General features: G+C 52.3%; 8 protein-coding genes across 8 annotated transcripts; 5 read left to right on the forward strand and 3 right to left on the reverse strand.

The window, feature by feature from the left end:
• Positions 1-274: 274 nt before the first annotated feature.
• Positions 275-2,085, forward strand: BU25DRAFT_383964 (glycoside hydrolase family 105 protein). The gene has a single exon (XM_033704307.1). It carries the CDS (start codon positions 529-531, stop codon positions 1,726-1,728), a length of 1,200 nt encoding a protein of 399 aa, XP_033566402.1. The 5' UTR covers positions 275-528; the 3' UTR covers positions 1,729-2,085.
• Positions 1,900-2,989, reverse strand: BU25DRAFT_406744 (uncharacterized protein). Its single transcript, XM_033705362.1, has 2 exons — positions 2,445-2,989; positions 1,900-2,392 (listed from the first exon to the last, which is right to left on the reverse strand). The coding sequence occupies exons 1-2, from the start codon at positions 2,541-2,543 to the stop codon at positions 1,964-1,966; spliced, it is 528 nt and encodes a 175-aa protein (XP_033566403.1). The 5' UTR covers positions 2,544-2,989; the 3' UTR covers positions 1,900-1,963.
• Positions 2,990-5,111: 2,122 nt separating this feature from the next.
• On the reverse strand, positions 5,112-6,351 carry BU25DRAFT_358968 (uncharacterized protein). Its single transcript, XM_033703624.1, has 2 exons — positions 6,336-6,351; positions 5,112-6,273 (listed from the first exon to the last, which is right to left on the reverse strand). The coding sequence occupies exon 2, from the start codon at positions 6,270-6,272 to the stop codon at positions 5,238-5,240; it is 1,035 nt and encodes a 344-aa protein (XP_033566404.1). The 5' UTR covers position 6,273; positions 6,336-6,351; the 3' UTR covers positions 5,112-5,237.
• A 120-nt stretch (positions 6,352-6,471) lies between these two features.
• On the forward strand, positions 6,472-8,651 carry BU25DRAFT_144026 (prolyl-tRNA synthetase). Its single transcript, XM_033700597.1, has 2 exons — positions 6,472-6,653; positions 6,721-8,651. The coding sequence occupies exons 1-2, from the start codon at positions 6,570-6,572 to the stop codon at positions 8,335-8,337; spliced, it is 1,701 nt and encodes a 566-aa protein (XP_033566405.1). The 5' UTR covers positions 6,472-6,569; the 3' UTR covers positions 8,338-8,651.
• On the reverse strand, positions 8,652-10,489 carry BU25DRAFT_143705 (Rox3-domain-containing protein). The gene has a single exon (XM_033700595.1). The coding sequence runs from the start codon at positions 10,145-10,147 to the stop codon at positions 8,966-8,968; it is 1,182 nt and encodes a 393-aa protein (XP_033566406.1). The 5' UTR covers positions 10,148-10,489; the 3' UTR covers positions 8,652-8,965.
• Positions 10,490-10,576: 87 nt separating this feature from the next.
• On the forward strand, positions 10,577-13,338 carry BU25DRAFT_417944 (uncharacterized protein; the record flags this gene model as incomplete). Its single annotated transcript, XM_033707839.1, has 4 exons — positions 10,577-11,687; positions 11,875-12,280; positions 12,332-13,214; positions 13,264-13,338. The coding sequence occupies 4 exons, from the start codon at positions 10,577-10,579 to the stop codon at positions 13,336-13,338; spliced, it is 2,475 nt and encodes an 824-aa protein (XP_033566407.1).
• Positions 13,297-14,766, forward strand: BU25DRAFT_406749 (uncharacterized protein). The gene has a single exon (XM_033705363.1). The coding sequence runs from the start codon at positions 13,732-13,734 to the stop codon at positions 14,335-14,337; it is 606 nt and encodes a 201-aa protein (XP_033566408.1). The 5' UTR covers positions 13,297-13,731; the 3' UTR covers positions 14,338-14,766.
• BU25DRAFT_454575 (uncharacterized protein) lies at positions 14,736-15,320 on the forward strand (the record flags this gene model as incomplete). Its single annotated transcript, XM_033709879.1, has 2 exons — positions 14,736-14,846; positions 14,895-15,320. The coding sequence occupies 2 exons, from the start codon at positions 14,736-14,738 to the stop codon at positions 15,318-15,320; spliced, it is 537 nt and encodes a 178-aa protein (XP_033566409.1).
• Between the last annotated feature and the right edge of the window lie 1,781 nt (positions 15,321-17,101).

Genomic DNA, 17,101 nt, shown 5'->3' on the forward strand with positions numbered 1-17,101 from the left:
GTTGTCAAGCTACGACAAGCGCGCCAAGCGTTCTTGACTTCTTTGCCTTTTACGTCTCTTTCACGATGATCAAGATGTCAAGTCTTCGTCGATTGAACGTTCGTAAACTGCCGTTCGAGCCGCCTTCACCCCAGTCGACCCCTATCGTCCCATCCAATCCCAGATTTCTCCGTCAAACATCTCGCCCGGCATTTGCCAAGGCTATAAAGCTTGGCAAGATTATCCACTTTCCTTCCCTCTCTTTCCAACTTCGTTCAGAAACAGGCGCATCGTCCGTTGCGGAAATTTGAACGGGTGGCAGAATGGATGATCCCGAGCACTTGTAAGGATATAATTGCAAGGATACAGATTAACAAACGGCGCAATTGCAGCAGATGTTGTCCAATGGCGAGGGAACCCTAGAGATGAACGCGTGGAGTATATAACGGCATCGACGACCCTGTCAAGCCTGCATCAAGCCTCGAAGTTTCTTTTCAAGCCTTGTTCTTTTTGCCATAGGTCCCTGTCTATAGTGCCACTCGTTTCAACATGCGTTTCTCCGATCTCAGCCTTGCTGTTCTCTCGTGCGCGAGCACTACTCTCGCTGCGAAGAACCACACAAAGTCGGCTTATGGAACATGGATGGCTACTTCGTTCTTGTCCAAGAACCAGGTCATTCGTCACACCTACGTTCCCGCTGTCACACTTGAGGGTATCCAAAGGGTTGCTGTCGTGAACAACAATGAGGATCTGCTCGAGTACGCTCGTAGCTCCGTCTCTTCCCTCGTCTCAGCCAACGGTACCGTCACTGGCTACAATGACACATACTACACCCTTGACGACATCCGCATGGGCAACAACGTCCTCCACTGGTGGAACGAGGGCGGCCGCAACGAGTCCAAGTACGAGATCGCCGCCCACAGGTACAGGGACCAGCTGAACCGCTGGCCTCGCACACCCGAGGGCGGTTTCTGGCACCGCGCCCCCACTTATGCCAACCAGATGTGGCTGGACGGTATTTACATGGCCGACACCTTCTACGCCACATACACCTCGTACTTCGACAACGACAACGTCACCGCCTGGAAGGATATCGAGCTGCAATTCGACCTGATCGAGGAGCACACCCGGAACCACACCACCAACCTTCTCTACCACGGCTACGACGAGACCAAGAAGGCCGTCTGGGCGGACCCCGAGACCGGCGCGTCGCCCTACGTCTGGGACCGCGCTGTGGGCTGGTACTTCGTTGCGCTCGTCGAGGTGCTGCAAGTCTACCCCAAGGAGCTCCCCGGCTACACCAAGCTGCAGGAGTACCTGACCACTCTCGCCGAAGGTGTCAAGAACGTCCAGGACGCGGAGGGCGGCTGGTGGCTGCTCATGGACCCCGAGCTTCAGGGCAAGGCGGGCAACTACATTGAGTCGAGTGCTACTGCTCTGTTTACCTACGCCTACTTCAAGGGTGTCAGGACTGGGCTGCTTGATTCCGAGTACCTGCCTGTTGCACACAAGGCGTACGGTCAGATGATTGATAACTTTGTCATCTATGAGAAGAACGGTACGCTGTCATGGAACGGTACTGTTGAGGTTGGTAGCTTGAAGGGCGATGCGTCGTACGAGTACTACACCACCGTTCCTCTCAGCTTGAACGACGGCAAGGGTGCTGGTCCGTTCATGTATGCTGCTTCAGAGTTCGATCTCACCCAGAAGAACGCCAGGGTCAACTCCACTCACTACCGTCAGTTGTAGATCTGTTTGAATGTCGGGAGTAGACGCTAGATGATCTTTAGACAGTATAGACACCTTGTACATACCACCTGTACTTAGATAGTTGTAATCCTTTACATGGCTGAAACCCGGTACTTGTTGGTGAGCACAACTGATACGCATGTTGCTAAACTAAGATTATAAACACCAAAACCAACCCTCGTCCCAAAACAATCGTGGTATACATGTCCTCATTCCTCCACCTCACAGCTAACCCTTACAACATAGCTCCAGCAAAGACCGACACAACAATCATACCCAAGACACCCAATCCCGCCTTGCTGACCTGCGGTACCACAACACCAGCCGCCGCACCCGCACTTCCACTCGCGCCAGCGCTAGCCGTCCCACTGCTGCCTCCCCGTGTGCCACTCGCCGTCGAGCTAGCCCCTCTGGTAGGTGTACCTGTCGCAGTCGCGGTGTTGTTGCTGTTGCAAAAGATTGTTCCTGGCGCAATACCGTTCTCCATGAAGCAGCTCTGCAAGTCAGATACAGACTGCTGGACTGACAGGCAGTAGTAGCCGCAGTCGCCATTGAAGGACTCGACGGGGGCGGACTTGCAGCATTGTGATAGGACGGAGGATGTGTTGCTGGCGAGGGTCACGGTGGTGCTGCCGACTGCGCAGGCGACATCTTGTGTGGGGAACTGGGCAGTTGTTAGTATGGAAAGGGGATTGGAGGATGGAGGAGAATTGTACCTGTGTGAAGTCTGCGGTTGCGCAGGATGCGCCGCTAGGTGTCGCGCTCGCAACGGCGGAGGAGACGACGGAGGAGATTGCAGAAGAGACTGCAGACATATTGACGATTATATTGTCTTATAACAGTGTGTCGAAGAAGAACTGAACAAAGTATCGGTGTGCTTGCAGAACAGTAAGTGTATTCAATGTATGCGTAGTAGTCGCGAAAGGGGTTTGCGCTCGAGCGATCGGGTGACTAAATACGAGTTCAATTCACAGGCAGCGACGATCCATATGAATATTCTGGCAAGCCCAGCCCCTAGCGTATCACCCCATCTTTCAGCTGGAAAGTTAGACCCTGACATGAGGCTGTGACGATGCGTGGCTCCACATGGTGTTGCCCGGACAATTCATGCCGAGCTGCAGCGTGCTATTTTTGTGAAATATGACGGAGGGCTCGGGTTAGGCGTGCCGAGATGGCACAATGTCTCAACTCCCAAGGCGAGGGTGGGAGGTGGAAGCGGAGTTCTTTCGATAGTGATATGTGAGGGTCGAGCTGAGTTGTTGGTGGCGACGTGAGATCACCTCGCTTCGTGCTTGCACTTCATGAAAGAAGGAAAGCGCGGCCCGTCACGTCTCGCAACTCAGCTCAAGCCTTCTCAGTTTTCAATAAAGATCTCTCATTAGATCTACATCGCCGATCAAAACGTCTAACAGGACCAAAACAATCACCGATCCTTCTTTGTTGTTGCAACGAACACTTTTCCAAGGTTACAACCTGCGTTGCCAGCATTGGCGCCTGTGTTTGTGAGGCTTCTAAGATCTGTCTCAGCTTTTAGGTCATTCGCGAAAGAGCAGGAATGTGAGAGAATAGCGCACCGCCTCATTCAGTTTGTCTGCTTTGTCAAGCCCTGAAATGGTCCGAGTAATACGAAGGCCTTCCATACTACCAATACGCCTTCAGCAGCAGACGCCGTGTAATTGTCGAATTTTATGACTTTCCCAAACACTGTCTTGAAGTCGTTACCTGCTTGTACTGCTTCTGAAAATATCTACGGTTTGTCTCGAGCATGTATAGTGAACAAGGAAATTTTGAGTACTGTAGAAGTTGTCCCAGGCATCGATGATGCCGCCATATTGTCAATGGATATCTGTATAGAATCTATGACATTGCTGATAGTCTTAGTGTGGAGGAGGTCAGTATCGTCGCGGAATATACCTCTGATACTACCAAGCTACTCAGCAAACGTCAGCTCGCCATGTTCATGATTCCAGACACTTCGTTGATGACTTGGGCAGCTTACGTAGTTTTCCGTCCTTTGATTGAAGGTTTCCACAAGTGCGCTATACTCTTTCGTGACTTGATCGAACCTGCGATCAAGTTTGTGCAGAAAATATTCCCTTGGGTCGAAACAAGGGCTGGAATTCATTGACCCTCCCCCTCCAAGAGGCGGATCGCTGCTATCTCCTTCGTCATCGCCAGGCATCGGCGATATGAGGTATGTCCTTAAACTAGGCTCAGACCCAAAATAAGCATCAACAAGAAACAGCTCAGTCCAGAACCACTCGTCGGTTCCCCATGAGAGGGACGACATCTACGCCCCATGGAAGTAAAGATTTTCGTTGTCGTCCGAAGCCTCTTGAAGAAGGAAGCTCTTCACTCTTCCGAAGTGGCTTGCTCTTGATTGTACGAAAGTCTTGGATCTCAGTTAGTGGCTTGCGACGCATGGCGTGATAAGGAAGACAACTCGAAGAAGCTCCATGACTGGCAGTATCAGCTCACAAACTTAAAGGTGCCGTAAGCTTACTGACAGTTGAAGACGAGATGATATGCTCCCGCGCCAGATATCGCTGCAGGAACTACCGAACAGGGGTCGTGGGCGGCTTCGCACCAGTCGCAATCAAGACTAACGCGCCATCTGGTATCAAGTCTGGTATGAATCTAGCTGATTAAGTTTCTTCACGATTGCTCGTGACACTTTGTAAGTGCGCGGTGCTAAACTTACATAATTCGCTTTTCCGCTTTGAGTGCTCTTCTCTTGCAAATGTTCAGCTTCATTCTTCACTGAGGGTCTCTTGCATGGTGAAAGCTAATCTACTACTTGGACCAAATGATCACGCAGTTGTGGGATATTTAGATTTCGTGAGAAAATCTTGCATGCTTTACATGCTCTATTGATCTTTTTCTCACAGTCTGGATGATCTTGGCGATCATCTATGAGGACAATGCAGTTGCTTCTAGCCCCAGTAACACCGAGATGGGAGCCAACATGCTATCACAAACAAAACGTCGGCCAAAGCAAGGACACAAAATCCCCAATTAGAGCAGGTGGAACTATTGCCGTCCCTTCCACGTAAATTCATACGACAAAGAGTGGAGACCATATGGCAATGTGTAAGCCAGTATGCCTTACTACAGCGAGGTCTTCAGTGACGTCCTTAGTGCCAATGTGGTGAATGAGTACCTGGACTTCTACCTGTCAAAGTTGTGGCCATCAGCGTTGCGGATCCTGTTATGTAGAAGAGCTCTGAGCGTGTGGCCACTTCCTCCGGTAGAGGTGTCAGATCTTGAGGGACCACAGAATGACTCAATCGAGTATAGTTTGAGCAGGTGTGGAATGAGATTCAACGAGGTCATGGAAGCCGTAAGTGACTGGAAGTTGTGGCTATTGACACCAACTCCATACTGCCCAGCTGATCAAATGCAAGATACCTTTGTCTGTAACAAGGACAGCCGCACATTAGCGTTCTAATACAGTATTTATACACATCATCTGGCCTAACGCAAGTAATTGCAAGCATGTCGTGCAGAGCCTACTCTTTCTTCTCCTCCTCCTTAGGCTTCTCCTTCTCCTCCATATCCATCCGTCTGCTCTCAACTGTAAAGTAAAGACTCCTACTCGCGCCCTCGAGCGCGCTGGTAAGACTACCACCGATGCCCTGCAGCATCTGTACCAGCGATGCGCGCAGGCCATCAATACCACCAGGAATGCTACCAACCCATTTCGTGCCCTCGATGTCGAAGATTTTGCCCTCAACTCGCGCACCTAGCAGCATCAGCTTTTGCAAACCAGATTGCACTGCGGGCTCGTAGTAGTCGGGGTTCGTCTTGCGCTTTGGCGCCGGGAACTCAGGTGCCATGGGCGAAAGAATGGAAAGTACGGTCTTAAGATGTTGCGGCGAAACGGAGGGGAACGTTACGACAGCAAGAGGTCCAGAGAGAAGGGGCTCAAGATCGTGCTTGAGCTTGCGGTTGTTGGCGATTTCGTAAGCGTGTCTCGAAAGACCATGTGTGAAGCGCTCATCATCCACCTTGTTGCCGGTCAAAGGTACGCGTGCGGTTGTTGGTGTGCGGGGATCGGTAGAGTGGTCGGTAGGAAGTTCGGAGGGGTTGAAGAATTCGACGACCTTGAGGGCGCTGGCAAAGATGTTGGTCTGGATCACCTGGAGCTTAACTTGGTCGACGATTGGCTCCTGGTCAGCAGCTACGCGCTCAGCATCAATCTTGCGCAGTGCAATTGCCAACTCTCTTCTTATGCTCATCCATTCTACTGCCTTGACATTGTTGTGTTGAAAGATAAGCATGAGTGGTGACGACTTGAGCAGCGACTGATATTGCCTATGCAGTTGCGTCTTGCGCTCCTCGGGGCGCTTGTGAGAGGGAGGTTGTGTAGAAGGATAAAGGACAATTGGGGCTGCCGGCCTGTCACCTCGCTCGAAAGCAGGCGCAGGAGTCGGCTTTACATGTGCTACCGATGCATAGCTGGCGACTGCGACTCGGGAGACGGGGGTGGAGCACGAGGTGCGAAGGCGAAGGGCCCGCGGCCTGATATGTATCCTCGGTGGCATTCTAAATTGGTATCAGAAATGGCCCAGGGCAGCAGTGTATCTGTATAATTGGCGCGAACTTACGTGATGTGTGGTTGTGGCGCAATTATGAGATGTCCGGCTTCAATCGAAAGATTTCCAGAAGCGCGTTCAGATTGGTGGTCCGTGCCCACTTCATATCTCCGGCAGCCATTTCGACTTCTTGCATCAATTGCATCTTCCGTATTTCTCGATACACTCGCTTTCAATCTGAGCTTTTCTTTAGAGGCCTAGAGAAGAGGCTCTCGTGTTTCAGACTTGTTCTTGGACTGAGCGCCGATGGCGTTGCACATTTGGAGGACTGTACCTCGAGCGCGCCTACTAAGTCCAGCTGTATGGGCTCGTGGAGTAAGATGCATTTCGGTAAGCGATGAACATTGCTCCCACGAAATTTCCTACAGCCACTTTGTACGAATCTGATGCGATCTAGACTGACAGGAGAAATCGACTGTCAAAATTCTGGACCCCAACTGGCGGGTTGAACCCACAAGATGCAGAGCAAGATGAATCACATGCACTACTCTTGCGTGGTGGCTATCTCCGACAAGCTCACTCTGGTGTCTTCCATCTTCTTCCCCTAGGATTGCGTGTACAGAACAAGTTAGAAACCCTCATCGACAAGCACATGGAATCAATTGGCGCTTCAAAAACATCACTATCTTCGATTACCACAGAAGAACTATGGAAACAATCAGGGCGTTACTCTGCCAATTCAGAACTCCTACGACTCAAGGACCGCAAAGACTCTGGTTTCTTACTATCGCCCACCCATGAAGAGGAAATCACAGTACTAGTAGCCTCAATGGTCCACTCCTACAAAGACCTTCCCCTCAGACTCTACCAAACAGGCCGCAAGTACCGCGACGAACGAAGACCACGCCAGGGTCTTCTGCGTGCAAAAGAGTTCATGATGAAGGATCTCTACACATTCGACTCCACGGTCGAAGCCGGACTGGAAACCTACAAATCCGTTCGTCAAGCTTACGAGAACCTCTTCGATGAACTCAAACTGCCTTATCTTGTCGCAGACGCTGACTCAGGCAATATGGGCGGAAAGCTCAGCCACGAGTACCACTTCGTCTCACCAAAAGGCGAAGACAACGTCTGGTCCTGCTCCTCATGCTCTTACGTCGCCAACGAGGAGCTGGTCGAGAAGAAGACCCCAGAAGTACCACCAGAGGTCAAGACATCGTCTTTCACATTCACCGGCATCAGCGTAGACCGCAAGACCGCCATCTCAATCCACATTCCGGGACCTTCAGACCTCGCGCCCAACACCAGCCCAAGCTGGGACCAGATCTCAGAGTTCACCAACCTGCACGCCCTAAAGAAAGCCACCCCAGACTCCATCGAAATAGACACCGGCATCGAATCCTCAACCCTCTCCTCCCTCCTCCCCAACACTACATCGAGCATCACAATCACCGACCGTACCCTTTCCCCCTCCCCAGACGCGTACGACCTAACCATCACCCGCTCAGGCGACGCCTGCCCGCACTGCCCCACCGGTACCCTCAGCGTCCAGAAAGCCATCGAAGTCGGCCATACATTCCACCTCGGCGTGCGGTACTCCGAGCCCTTAAACGCGTATGTTTCTGCTCCATCGGATAGCAAGGGTACGAAACGGGTCCCCATGCAAATGGGCTGCCACGGCATCGGCGTCTCGCGCCTAATCGGGGCCGTCGCGTCCCTCCTCTCTGACAGCAAAGGTCTGCAGTGGCCAAGGGCCATTGCGCCGTTCGAGGTCGCTGTGTTGGCGACCCCTCAAACTGATACCGGTGACGCGACTGAGGTATACGACACCATCGTTGGAGAAGGGAATAAGAGGGATGGGGTCGATGCGGTATTGGACGACAGGCCTATCAAGAGTTTGGGGTGGAAGTTGAAGGATGCGGATTTGATTGGGTATCCGGTTATCGTTGTTATGGGGCGAGCGTGGAAGGACAAGAAGGAGGTGGAGGTTCAGTGTCGGCGATTGGGGTTCAGGAAGGATGTTCCACTTGCGGAATTGAAGAGCGAAGTTGAAGGGTTGTTGAAGCAACTGTGAAATATCATGTGTTGTGTATCGTCATGTGCGAAGATCAGCAAAGCGTGTTAGGGTAGTATGTATGAATACAGAACAAGGAACCAATGTATAGTAATTTTACGTTTCGATTCATTTTATATCTGAACTCGTATCGTATCGAAATCCACGGGTATCATGAGGGACATTATCCCAAATATGCACAAAGCACCGACTCGTCTCAAGGTAGCTGAAACTAGACCGAAGAGCGAGGTAGAAGCTGTCAGGCTGAAAGAGCTGCCAAGCTAAAAGGTTGGAAGAAAAGACAATACTGCGATAAAAGTTCGAACCGCCGGCGCCGGATGTACCCCATATGTGTTTGTAGGAATGATTCATACCTGCATCGCTGTGCATTAGAAGTTGAAGTGAAGTTGTGTATGATGCATGGGCGTGGACATCTTGGTCGGCCGTCGTAGTGGCGTCTCGGTGATCGTGTCGGCCGTCGTCCTGGTTGCCTGCCCAGCGTAGTGTGTAAGGTCTGTTCTCGTGACCCATTTTTCTTGTGAACGTGGAGTATAGTGTCAAATGCGCCTGTGTAACGCCTGCTGGGGAAATCCAAAGCCCAATGCTCTATAATGTCGAACGTGCGAAAAGATCAAAATCAGGCGTTGTGTCACCGCCGCGCACCACCCACTTCGACTGAGTGTGCTGTGCGTTCAAATTGTGTCTTCCGCCTCTTGAAGCTTCCTCGTGCGCCATCTTCGCCTGTCGAGTCTGTCGCAAAATCGTCTCCGTAGCCTTCGCTGTAGCCTTGGTAGGAGTCCTCGTTGTACTGTCGTTTCGAACCTGATCTCTCTGGCCGTCGCGGTAACGCATGACTGTTCGGTGTCGGCGCCGATGATGGGAGCGGTGTCCGAGCCTGTGTGTCGGCAGCAGGTTTCGCGCGGAGAGTGTCGTCTGTGCCGATGTATGCTTTGTACTTCGAGGCGTCGGACGGTGGCAGTGCACCGGGGCCCATACCGCCAAATGCACTGTCGAGGAGACTGCTGAAGTCCGGCTCGAGAGCAGTCTGCTCGGCGTTCATTTTCCTCCACGGCTCTTTCCCAGCATTTATCGCGTCCCAATGGTCATCTGGCAGGCCTACCGGACCGCTGAACACATCGTCCATCTTCACCGCTTTCGGCTTGCCCGCAATCTGCAGTGTCTTGATGTGACCTTCGTAGGACTTCCGGAGTTTGTTGATCTTCTCGCCTGTCACTGGGTCCACTCGCGCCACAGATTTGGCTAATCTCTCCAAGCCGTACAGCCGGAAAAGATTTTGCGAGCCATGTGGTCTTGACTGCTCGTAAGTCTCCTCACTACTCAAAAACAGTAGACTCCCACTGATGCCCTCTGCGGCCTTCAGCCCTCCCTTCTCCGAGAATAGCGCCTGCCCTTGCCGGTCGTGATTGGAATGTGTGTTGATGCCCAGGCCCCGTGCAGTCTCTTCCGAGCCGTCCTCCATCATCGCATCGCCGTCGCTATCAATGTTCGTTGAGTAAGAATGCCCTGTGGTGCTTGCGGGTGTGAGAAACGGGTGCTGGGCTGCGGCCGATGTCGCCGGCTGAGACACAGACTGGGACATGGTCGCGGATGATGGCGGGGTCTTGCCCGGAGACGCAGCGGTCGCAGTCATGGCAGAGCGGCCATTTAACTGCGAATTCATCGAGGAACAAGGAGGGGAAGTCGGTGTGCGCGGTTGAATAGGCTTTGTCGTTTGGCCGCTCGCCTTGGCAGCGACGTCAAAGGGTGGGGAGGCTGGCGAGTATCTTCCAGAGTTGTCCAAGCGTTGACGTTTCGCGCTGTGATCCGACATGAAGGCCGTGAAGACTGCGAGTAGAGGAGCGGCAGTGCAGGACTCGAAGGCGGTGGGCGTGAGGCTGGTGGTGAGAGCGCTGCTCGTAATGAGGTCTTGGCGCTCTGCGCGGAATAATCCGCAAAAGTGAGGGTATGTGGCGCTCTAGACGGTGCGCATTCGAGGATTGTCGTTGGACTGTGGGTTTCCTGGTGTTTCCGAGGGGTTTGCTGGTCGTGGGCAGTTGGCGGGTGGGGACTGGGCTGGTGAGGTGAGTGACGGCGTTGAACTGCAGAGGGAGCGAACGGGCGCTGAGCCGAGATCCATGCATCACGTGCAAGCGCGAAGGCGTTGGGCGGGCCCTGAGACTCAAGCTCAAACAATCGCCAGCACTCCGCCAGTCTTGGTCCAACGTGCGTGCGCGCCCAATGCCTGCACCGTTCGGCCAGTATGGATGACAGGACCTCTCGCGCTGGCGACGCCGCCCGCAATGCCAGCACATCCACCGGCCAACCAACGCGTCCTATGCCCTCTACCACCACGAACCCCAACGCGCCGAAAGTGCTGCAGCCGAAACCGCAGGCCTTACCCTCGCGCTCAGGCCCTAGCTCTATCCTCGTTTCGCCGCGCCAAAAGGGCAACCCAATCTTAAATAGCGTCAAGTCGACTGCCTGGGAATACTCAGACATTCCTGCAGATTACGTCCTTGGTGCTACAACATGCGCGCTGTTCCTGTCGCTCAAGTACCATCGTCTGCATCCGGAGTACATCTACAACCGAATACGCGACCTGAAGGGCCAGTACGACTTGCGCATCGTGCTGACTATGGTCGATGTCGAGAACCATGAAGATTCGCTGCGAGAATTATCGAAGACGTCATTGGTCAATAATGTCACGATAATGCTGTGTTGGAGTGCACAAGAAGCTGGGCGCTACCTGGAGCTGTTCAAGACGTTTGAGCATGCTGCGCCCACGAGTATTCGTGCGAAGCAGTCGTCAACCTACTCTGAGAATATGGTGGAGTTCATCACTGTGCCGCGAGGGATCAACAAGACAGATGCTGTTGGTCTGGTCTCGAACTTTGGCAGCATTCGAACCGCGATCAACGCTGGACCGGAAGAGATTGGCTTGATCGCAGGCTGGGGAGACAAGAAAGTGCAGCGCTGGTGCAATGCGGTGAAGGAGCCGTTTAGGGTCAAGAAGGCTGCCAGACGAGGCCTTACCCGGGATAACACCCAAGCAGGCTTGTCGAGGGATGCCTCAATGGCGGAGGGCGAGAGCCAGACACCAGGAGAGCCTGATGTTCAGGCAATGGCACGCCAGAGACTGGAGGATGCTGTGCCGGTAGCTCTTGGGATGCAGCAGGCTACTACAACCTCAGCTGCAAACACAGACGCAGACAGGCGGCCTTCTCACCGTCCTGCTGAAGTTCTGAATGAGTTTGAGGATGATGAAGAAGCTCTACGAGAGATTAGTCATGCACCTGAGCCTGCTGCTCCAAGGCCTGCGAAGCGGAAACAGGCTGAAGAAGACGTTGGCGAGGGCGTCATGGCCGCGCTGAGTAAGCTGAGAAAGCAATGATAAAACTATCGCCTCAGCCGTGTACCACAAGGTGATGTATGTCTCTGCAAGACGTTCAAGTCATTCACTTCACTCCCTTGTGCTCACACCAAACGAGATCCTGACTAGCGCTGCCGTTAGCAGTTAGCGCGCCTTCCCCACACATGCACAGAGCAAACAACTAGCAGCTGCCTGCCTGACATCTTCCACGCAACAAACACTCGACATAACGACTTATTTTTGGAGCGCCAAAGCCAACATGCCTTTCGAAGCGCTGCCGGCTGAAGTTCAGATTGAAGTATTCAGCTATCTCGAAGGTTCGAACCTCAAGGCTGTGCGTGGGGTTTGCCGTGCCTTCAGAGACAACGCTGAGCCTACCTTGTTTCGATATGTCATTGCAACAGCACGGTATCAATCGCTCGGCGCCTTCCAAAAGATATCATTGTTTCCTGTATTCCAGAAGCATGTCAGAGAGATTATTTTCGATGGTTCTGTGTACGACCAGCTGCTTGCAAAGCATGAGCCGTCCTACCATAGGCAAGCCGCCAAGTTTCCCAACCTTGAACAGGGCTTTCGCTGGCATAAGCACAGTCGGTATGTACTGCGCCTTCAAAGAGCTCTGGCAGCGGGCTAACTCGTGCTCAGATGGAAACAATATGGCCAACTCTTCAAAGAGCAAGAAGAGATGAAGAGCGACGGCGTACTCGTGCATACCATATCACGGGCCTTGGAGTGGATGCCAAACGTCACCTGCATCACATACTCACCGTATCCTCGCCATCTTCCGGTCGAAGTCAAAGAAATGCGCGACTTGCTTCCAAGGGGTGTCTCAACCTCACCCACAGCTAGCTACACGTCCTCGGACCATCCTTTCCGCCAACTAATCGCTGCCCTGTATATGTCACAATTCACTGGGATTCGCGAGTTCAGGAGTGATGGTCTTAACATGGATCCTGGCACTGAATTTGCTCTTGGCATCTTCGGTCTCAAGGAAGACGACATGGCAGTCAGCAGGTTCCTATTCCAGCGTCTTGAGAGACTTGTGCTGAACATGGCACTGCGGGTTCCGGACGAGCATCTGTTTGGGGAGATTCTCGACAAGTTCGCTGAATTGCTGAGGATATCTACGAATCTACAACATTTCCACCTCCACCCTACTCACTGGAGGTCAGAAAGAGGCGCCCAATCTCTGTTCGCTCGTCTTGGCCTGGGGACGACATGGCCCCAGCTGCAGTCTTTGAGCCTTAAAGATGTACTTGCGGACGAAGAGGAGTTCTCCGGCACAATTAAGCGACACAAAGAGACCTTGGGCAATGTCAGGTTCAGCAAGTGCAGCCTCCTCAAAGGTGCTTGGGCTGATGTTGTTGATGAAGTGGTTTACGGCTCAAAAATCTTCCCATTCGTGTTGGATCGCGTGAACGAGAGAGCGTTACCCAACCTTGACTACTCGTCGCTCAGCACATCGGAAAAGGAGTGTTGGAAGTATGAGGGTCATGTCGAGGTGACGAAAGACGGTGACCGTAACTTTGTGTGTATGAGAGGACTCATGATCCACGATGTAGTACTAACGGATTCAGGTCGAAAGCAACCCTTCCAAGAAGTCTGTATATGACGCGAGAAAGCAACAGAATGATCTTCTGGAAAACTCCTGACTGACAGATGAGCCTTCAAAGCTGGTACACCGAGTCCATTACGGGCGAAATCTTGTCCCGACATTGCTACGACAATACTTGACTAGGTAGTCTGAGAACAAGAACACTTGGATGCCCGCTACCACGATCCGCCTGCCGCACACGGAACCCTATTTGGTTCGGCCAGGCCTGTCTGTTTCAGTACAACTTGGTAGGGCTACACGAATTTAAGCTTTCGGGTAGCGAATACTCTATTCCAGCCGCCTCGCATCTGTCACAATCACTCTTCATCACAACGAACAGATTATCCGCCAATATCATCACCATTCCAGTCATCATCGAGCTTGACGGACCGATCGCCAAGTCTATATGCGATCCTTTTATACCCAGCCCTTGTTTGTGTTCCAATGTTAGATGTGGTGGTTTTCGCCGTCGAACTTGGAGGCATACGTAACCCCGCACCATCATCTGCCCCCAGGTGAGATCCCGCGCATCAGCTTGAGGCTCAAACTCGTGGCATCAAATTACAGGTCCAGGAAATCGATCGATTTCTATTCTTTCCGCCCAATGCGACTTGTGCATATTTTGACGCAAACTTTGGGCGACTCCGCGCCTCTGGTTACATCGCTTAACAAGTGCACGTTAAGCCTCCTGCCATACCAGGTTCATGGGACTCGTCACCTCAATCGCTCCGATACTATTGAAAACCGCTTCTACAATGATCCAATTTCAAGAATTGCCCCCTCGTGCCACCTGGGCGTGCCCTCCATGCAACGTATCTCCTTGGCGACTCGCAGGACTACGAGACGGATACTCTTGCTGGCGCCCTTGCCCTTCGCGTTACTGGCTGTTCCAGAGAACCAAAATATTCCAGTTGTACATCCGGTGCGCGTCATACAGGATCTGCGCCATGGGATGGTGTCACGCACGACATGTGACTCAGGCTTTCACGCGCGTACGGAGGCATATCGGAATTACCACCTTCCGCGTATGCCATTCGCTGCCCCTCTGGAGGCATGATAGTACTATATACGAAAGCCTGAGCGCCTGAGAAGGGGCAAAAGAGAGTGGAGGCATATGCAGCACAACATTGAGGGCACGCCTGTGCCGTGAAGTCCCTCATGTTGTTGATATGAACCAGATGCGCCTCTCATTCGGTGTCCAGTCGTTCCACATTCCTCCTTTGGTCCTGCTCATCCATAACATCAGGTCGTCCTCCCTTATACTCTTTCCGCTGAAATCATTCAGTCTCCTGTGCTTGAGTCATCGGCACCTCAGTCACTCTACCTCCAATTCTTGCCGTCCAGTTGCGCGTCAGGCTGCCACCGTTGTACTTGCTTGACTGCATTTAGAGTTTTGGCAGAAGCCACACACCGCGTTGTCTTTCCGTTTCTGTACGTTCGGTCTAGCAACGCAAGATGACCCGCAACGATTGTCACCAGTATACTCGCCACAATGGCTCGGGCCAACGGCCCTTTCCCCAAGGAAGTAATTACTACTACTCAGCGGCTGATCGCGTCAATCATGAAGTATGTTTATGTTCGATCGCATGAAATTACAGTGGCTAATAGTCATAGTCTACATATCAGTCAAACGTCGCGCGAGACGTTGCCTACTCGCACCAAAGCGGCTCAGATACCTACTGCTACCCACAGGAGCTTGAAGTCGATACCCACGGATCTCATGCTTCTAACCAGCAACACAGCAGCCCGCCTCCGCAAGCATACTACGGCGAAGCTTCACGATGTTGGAGATCCGTCAACCCCAATATCCAGCAGATAACCACCGCTCCTGCCCTGACCTACAACTACAGCTCAATCCCTGCACCAATTCAGACGTACTCCAACCCCTCATATGCTGCTATGGGCACAGAGAAAAGGCGACCAACGCAACCTAAGCTGGAGATCCTTGACTGCATATCACCGCCGACGAGCGGCAGGGTTCGATATGAGCAGCAGGGCCAACGAGCCGGTCATTGGGATGGTGTTGCGTATTTCAGGTAAAGAAAAACGCAAGAGGTGAGGACACGAGACGTATGAAAGCAGTTCGAAGGCATTGATGAAAAGAAGAAGCATATATATACATTCTTCGCATCCGCGTTGAAGTGCCGTACACTGATGTTAGGATCCCCAAGTGTACGCGATGGGGGCCCAGATAAGGGCGCTAATGTGCAGGCTGTGCATTGTGGTGGTCATGCATATGGTTAGGTGCAGGCACCGACCTGGCGTACATTGGGGGCGGAACATGACAGGCTGACATTCATGGTCTATCGATTTCCCACTGTTGGACTTCAAGCTGGTGTCTTCAGGTTCAACGGGTGGTTGAGATTCTTCTTTCTTCTTTAATTTCGATAACGCGATATGTTCACTGTTAGTTCAACAAGACATCTTCATCTGCACGGTAGTGATAACTTCTATTCACACACGACGCAAAGAATCGCCTTTTAGTCCACTCTAGCAATGGACTGCTAATAAGAGCCATCGAAGTAGAGAGTTAGAGTGTGTTGCAAAGTCAAAACAGAAAGGTAGTTGGGGCATCGTGAACCCTTGGAAATCTGACATTGCGGCTCTGCTTGTGCTGACGCAGGTCCCCCCTCACCGGTCAACGTTGCTCGCCTTTGCCAATATTCGACCGCGTCATCTGAAGGACTGGAGGCACACATCCGATCTCTTTGGACGAAATTTGAACGTATACTAGCCACCCGTTCCTCGAAGGACTACTTCACTAATGCGTGGTGGGGGAACGTTCGAGGCGTGCAAGGGCGATCTTTGCCCCTTGGGTTGCCCTTTGAGCCTTGGCGTAGAAGTTACATGCGCATGATGGATGTTGTCAAAAGATGACCCGATCGCAGAGCCTCAACTTCGCCGAAGTAAGAAGGGCGAAGGGCTAGAGGGGGCACAATGTACGCCTGCCAAGAGACGAGGCTCTTAATCTTGATGATGAAGGCGCAAGGCAGCAATTGACCGGAACTCCGGGTGATACGGGAACGATGTATCTGAGCAATACCACACTTAATGTCACTTTGGAGGGTTAGGTCGTCAAGCTATTGTGCTTAGCGATGGTCGCATTCGTACTGTGAACAATTCGACAGTGACAGCTGCTTGCGGAGATAATGCGAAATCGTCGGTCCATGTCGTCCCGAGCCGAGGGTGGGGTCGCTAGTGTGGCACGGAGCATTGTGGGGCAGGAGCTGTTACACAGCTTCAACGACACCTTGTCAAGCTCGTTACCGCATCCTTTGCGAACTTGATGCCTCGTTTTAGTGTTCTCGAGCGATCCTTTGGAGAGTCAATTCGACCGGCGTTACGCGAAAGGCTGTGTTGTCTCCACCCAGCGGCCGCCCACAAGGCACAGTTTCAACTTTCATTCGCCGGCGGCCAACGCTAGTATCAAGTCCTCCAGGACAACACGCCATCCAGACTTCAACGATCGAGTCCGTCGAATCCTTCGTCACTCTTCATGCCGTTCAATATGCATTGACTTGATCTGGAAGAATCAGCGATGTTGACTCGATCCACAAGCTTCGGACATGCCGGTCCCGTCGATTGATCTGATCCGTCACTAGTTCGTCTGCATACGAGCATGGCTCCCACTCCAAATGATCAAATCTGACCCGAGCGCAACTTGGCCCTCATTTTGATTCGGCTCCACAATTTGGTTCGGTCATGTTACAGCTTCAGTTTCGAAAATAGATTCTCAGACTTAGGATCTGTAGGAGCTCATGTCGATAGCTGAAAATAGATCCTAGAGATGAAGGATATCAAGAGCATACGCCTCCGTCAAC

Source organism: Macroventuria anomochaeta (assembly GCF_010093625.1).
Source record: "Macroventuria anomochaeta strain CBS 525.71 unplaced genomic scaffold BU25scaffold_3, whole genome shotgun sequence".
NCBI classification, from domain to species: Eukaryota; Fungi; Ascomycota; class Dothideomycetes; order Pleosporales; family Didymellaceae; genus Macroventuria; species Macroventuria anomochaeta.

What these genes read in the sequence shown, in the direction of transcription:
- BU25DRAFT_383964 (XM_033704307.1), top strand. Translation starts at nt 529, where the DNA reads ATGCGTTTCTCCGATCTCAGCCTTGCTGTTCTCTCGTGCGCGAGCACT.
- BU25DRAFT_406744 (XM_033705362.1), bottom strand. Translation starts at nt 2,543, where the DNA reads ATGTCTGCAGTCTCTTCTGCAATCTCCTCCGTCGTCTCCTCCGCCGTT. An exon ending in CAACCGCAGACTTCACACAG is followed by an intron (nt 2,393 to 2,444) that starts GTACAATTCTCC and finishes ACAACTGCCCAG; the next exon opens with TTCCCCACACAAGATGTCGC.
- BU25DRAFT_358968 (XM_033703624.1), bottom strand. Translation starts at nt 6,272, where the DNA reads ATGCCACCGAGGATACATATCAGGCCGCGGGCCCTTCGCCTTCGCACC.
- BU25DRAFT_144026 (XM_033700597.1), top strand. Translation starts at nt 6,570, where the DNA reads ATGGCGTTGCACATTTGGAGGACTGTACCTCGAGCGCGCCTACTAAGT. An exon ending in GTGGAGTAAGATGCATTTCG is followed by an intron (nt 6,654 to 6,720) that starts GTAAGCGATGAA and finishes GATGCGATCTAG; the next exon opens with ACTGACAGGAGAAATCGACT.
- BU25DRAFT_143705 (XM_033700595.1), bottom strand. Translation starts at nt 10,147, where the DNA reads ATGTCGGATCACAGCGCGAAACGTCAACGCTTGGACAACTCTGGAAGA.
- BU25DRAFT_406749 (XM_033705363.1), top strand. Translation starts at nt 13,732, where the DNA reads ATGTGGTGGTTTTCGCCGTCGAACTTGGAGGCATACGTAACCCCGCAC.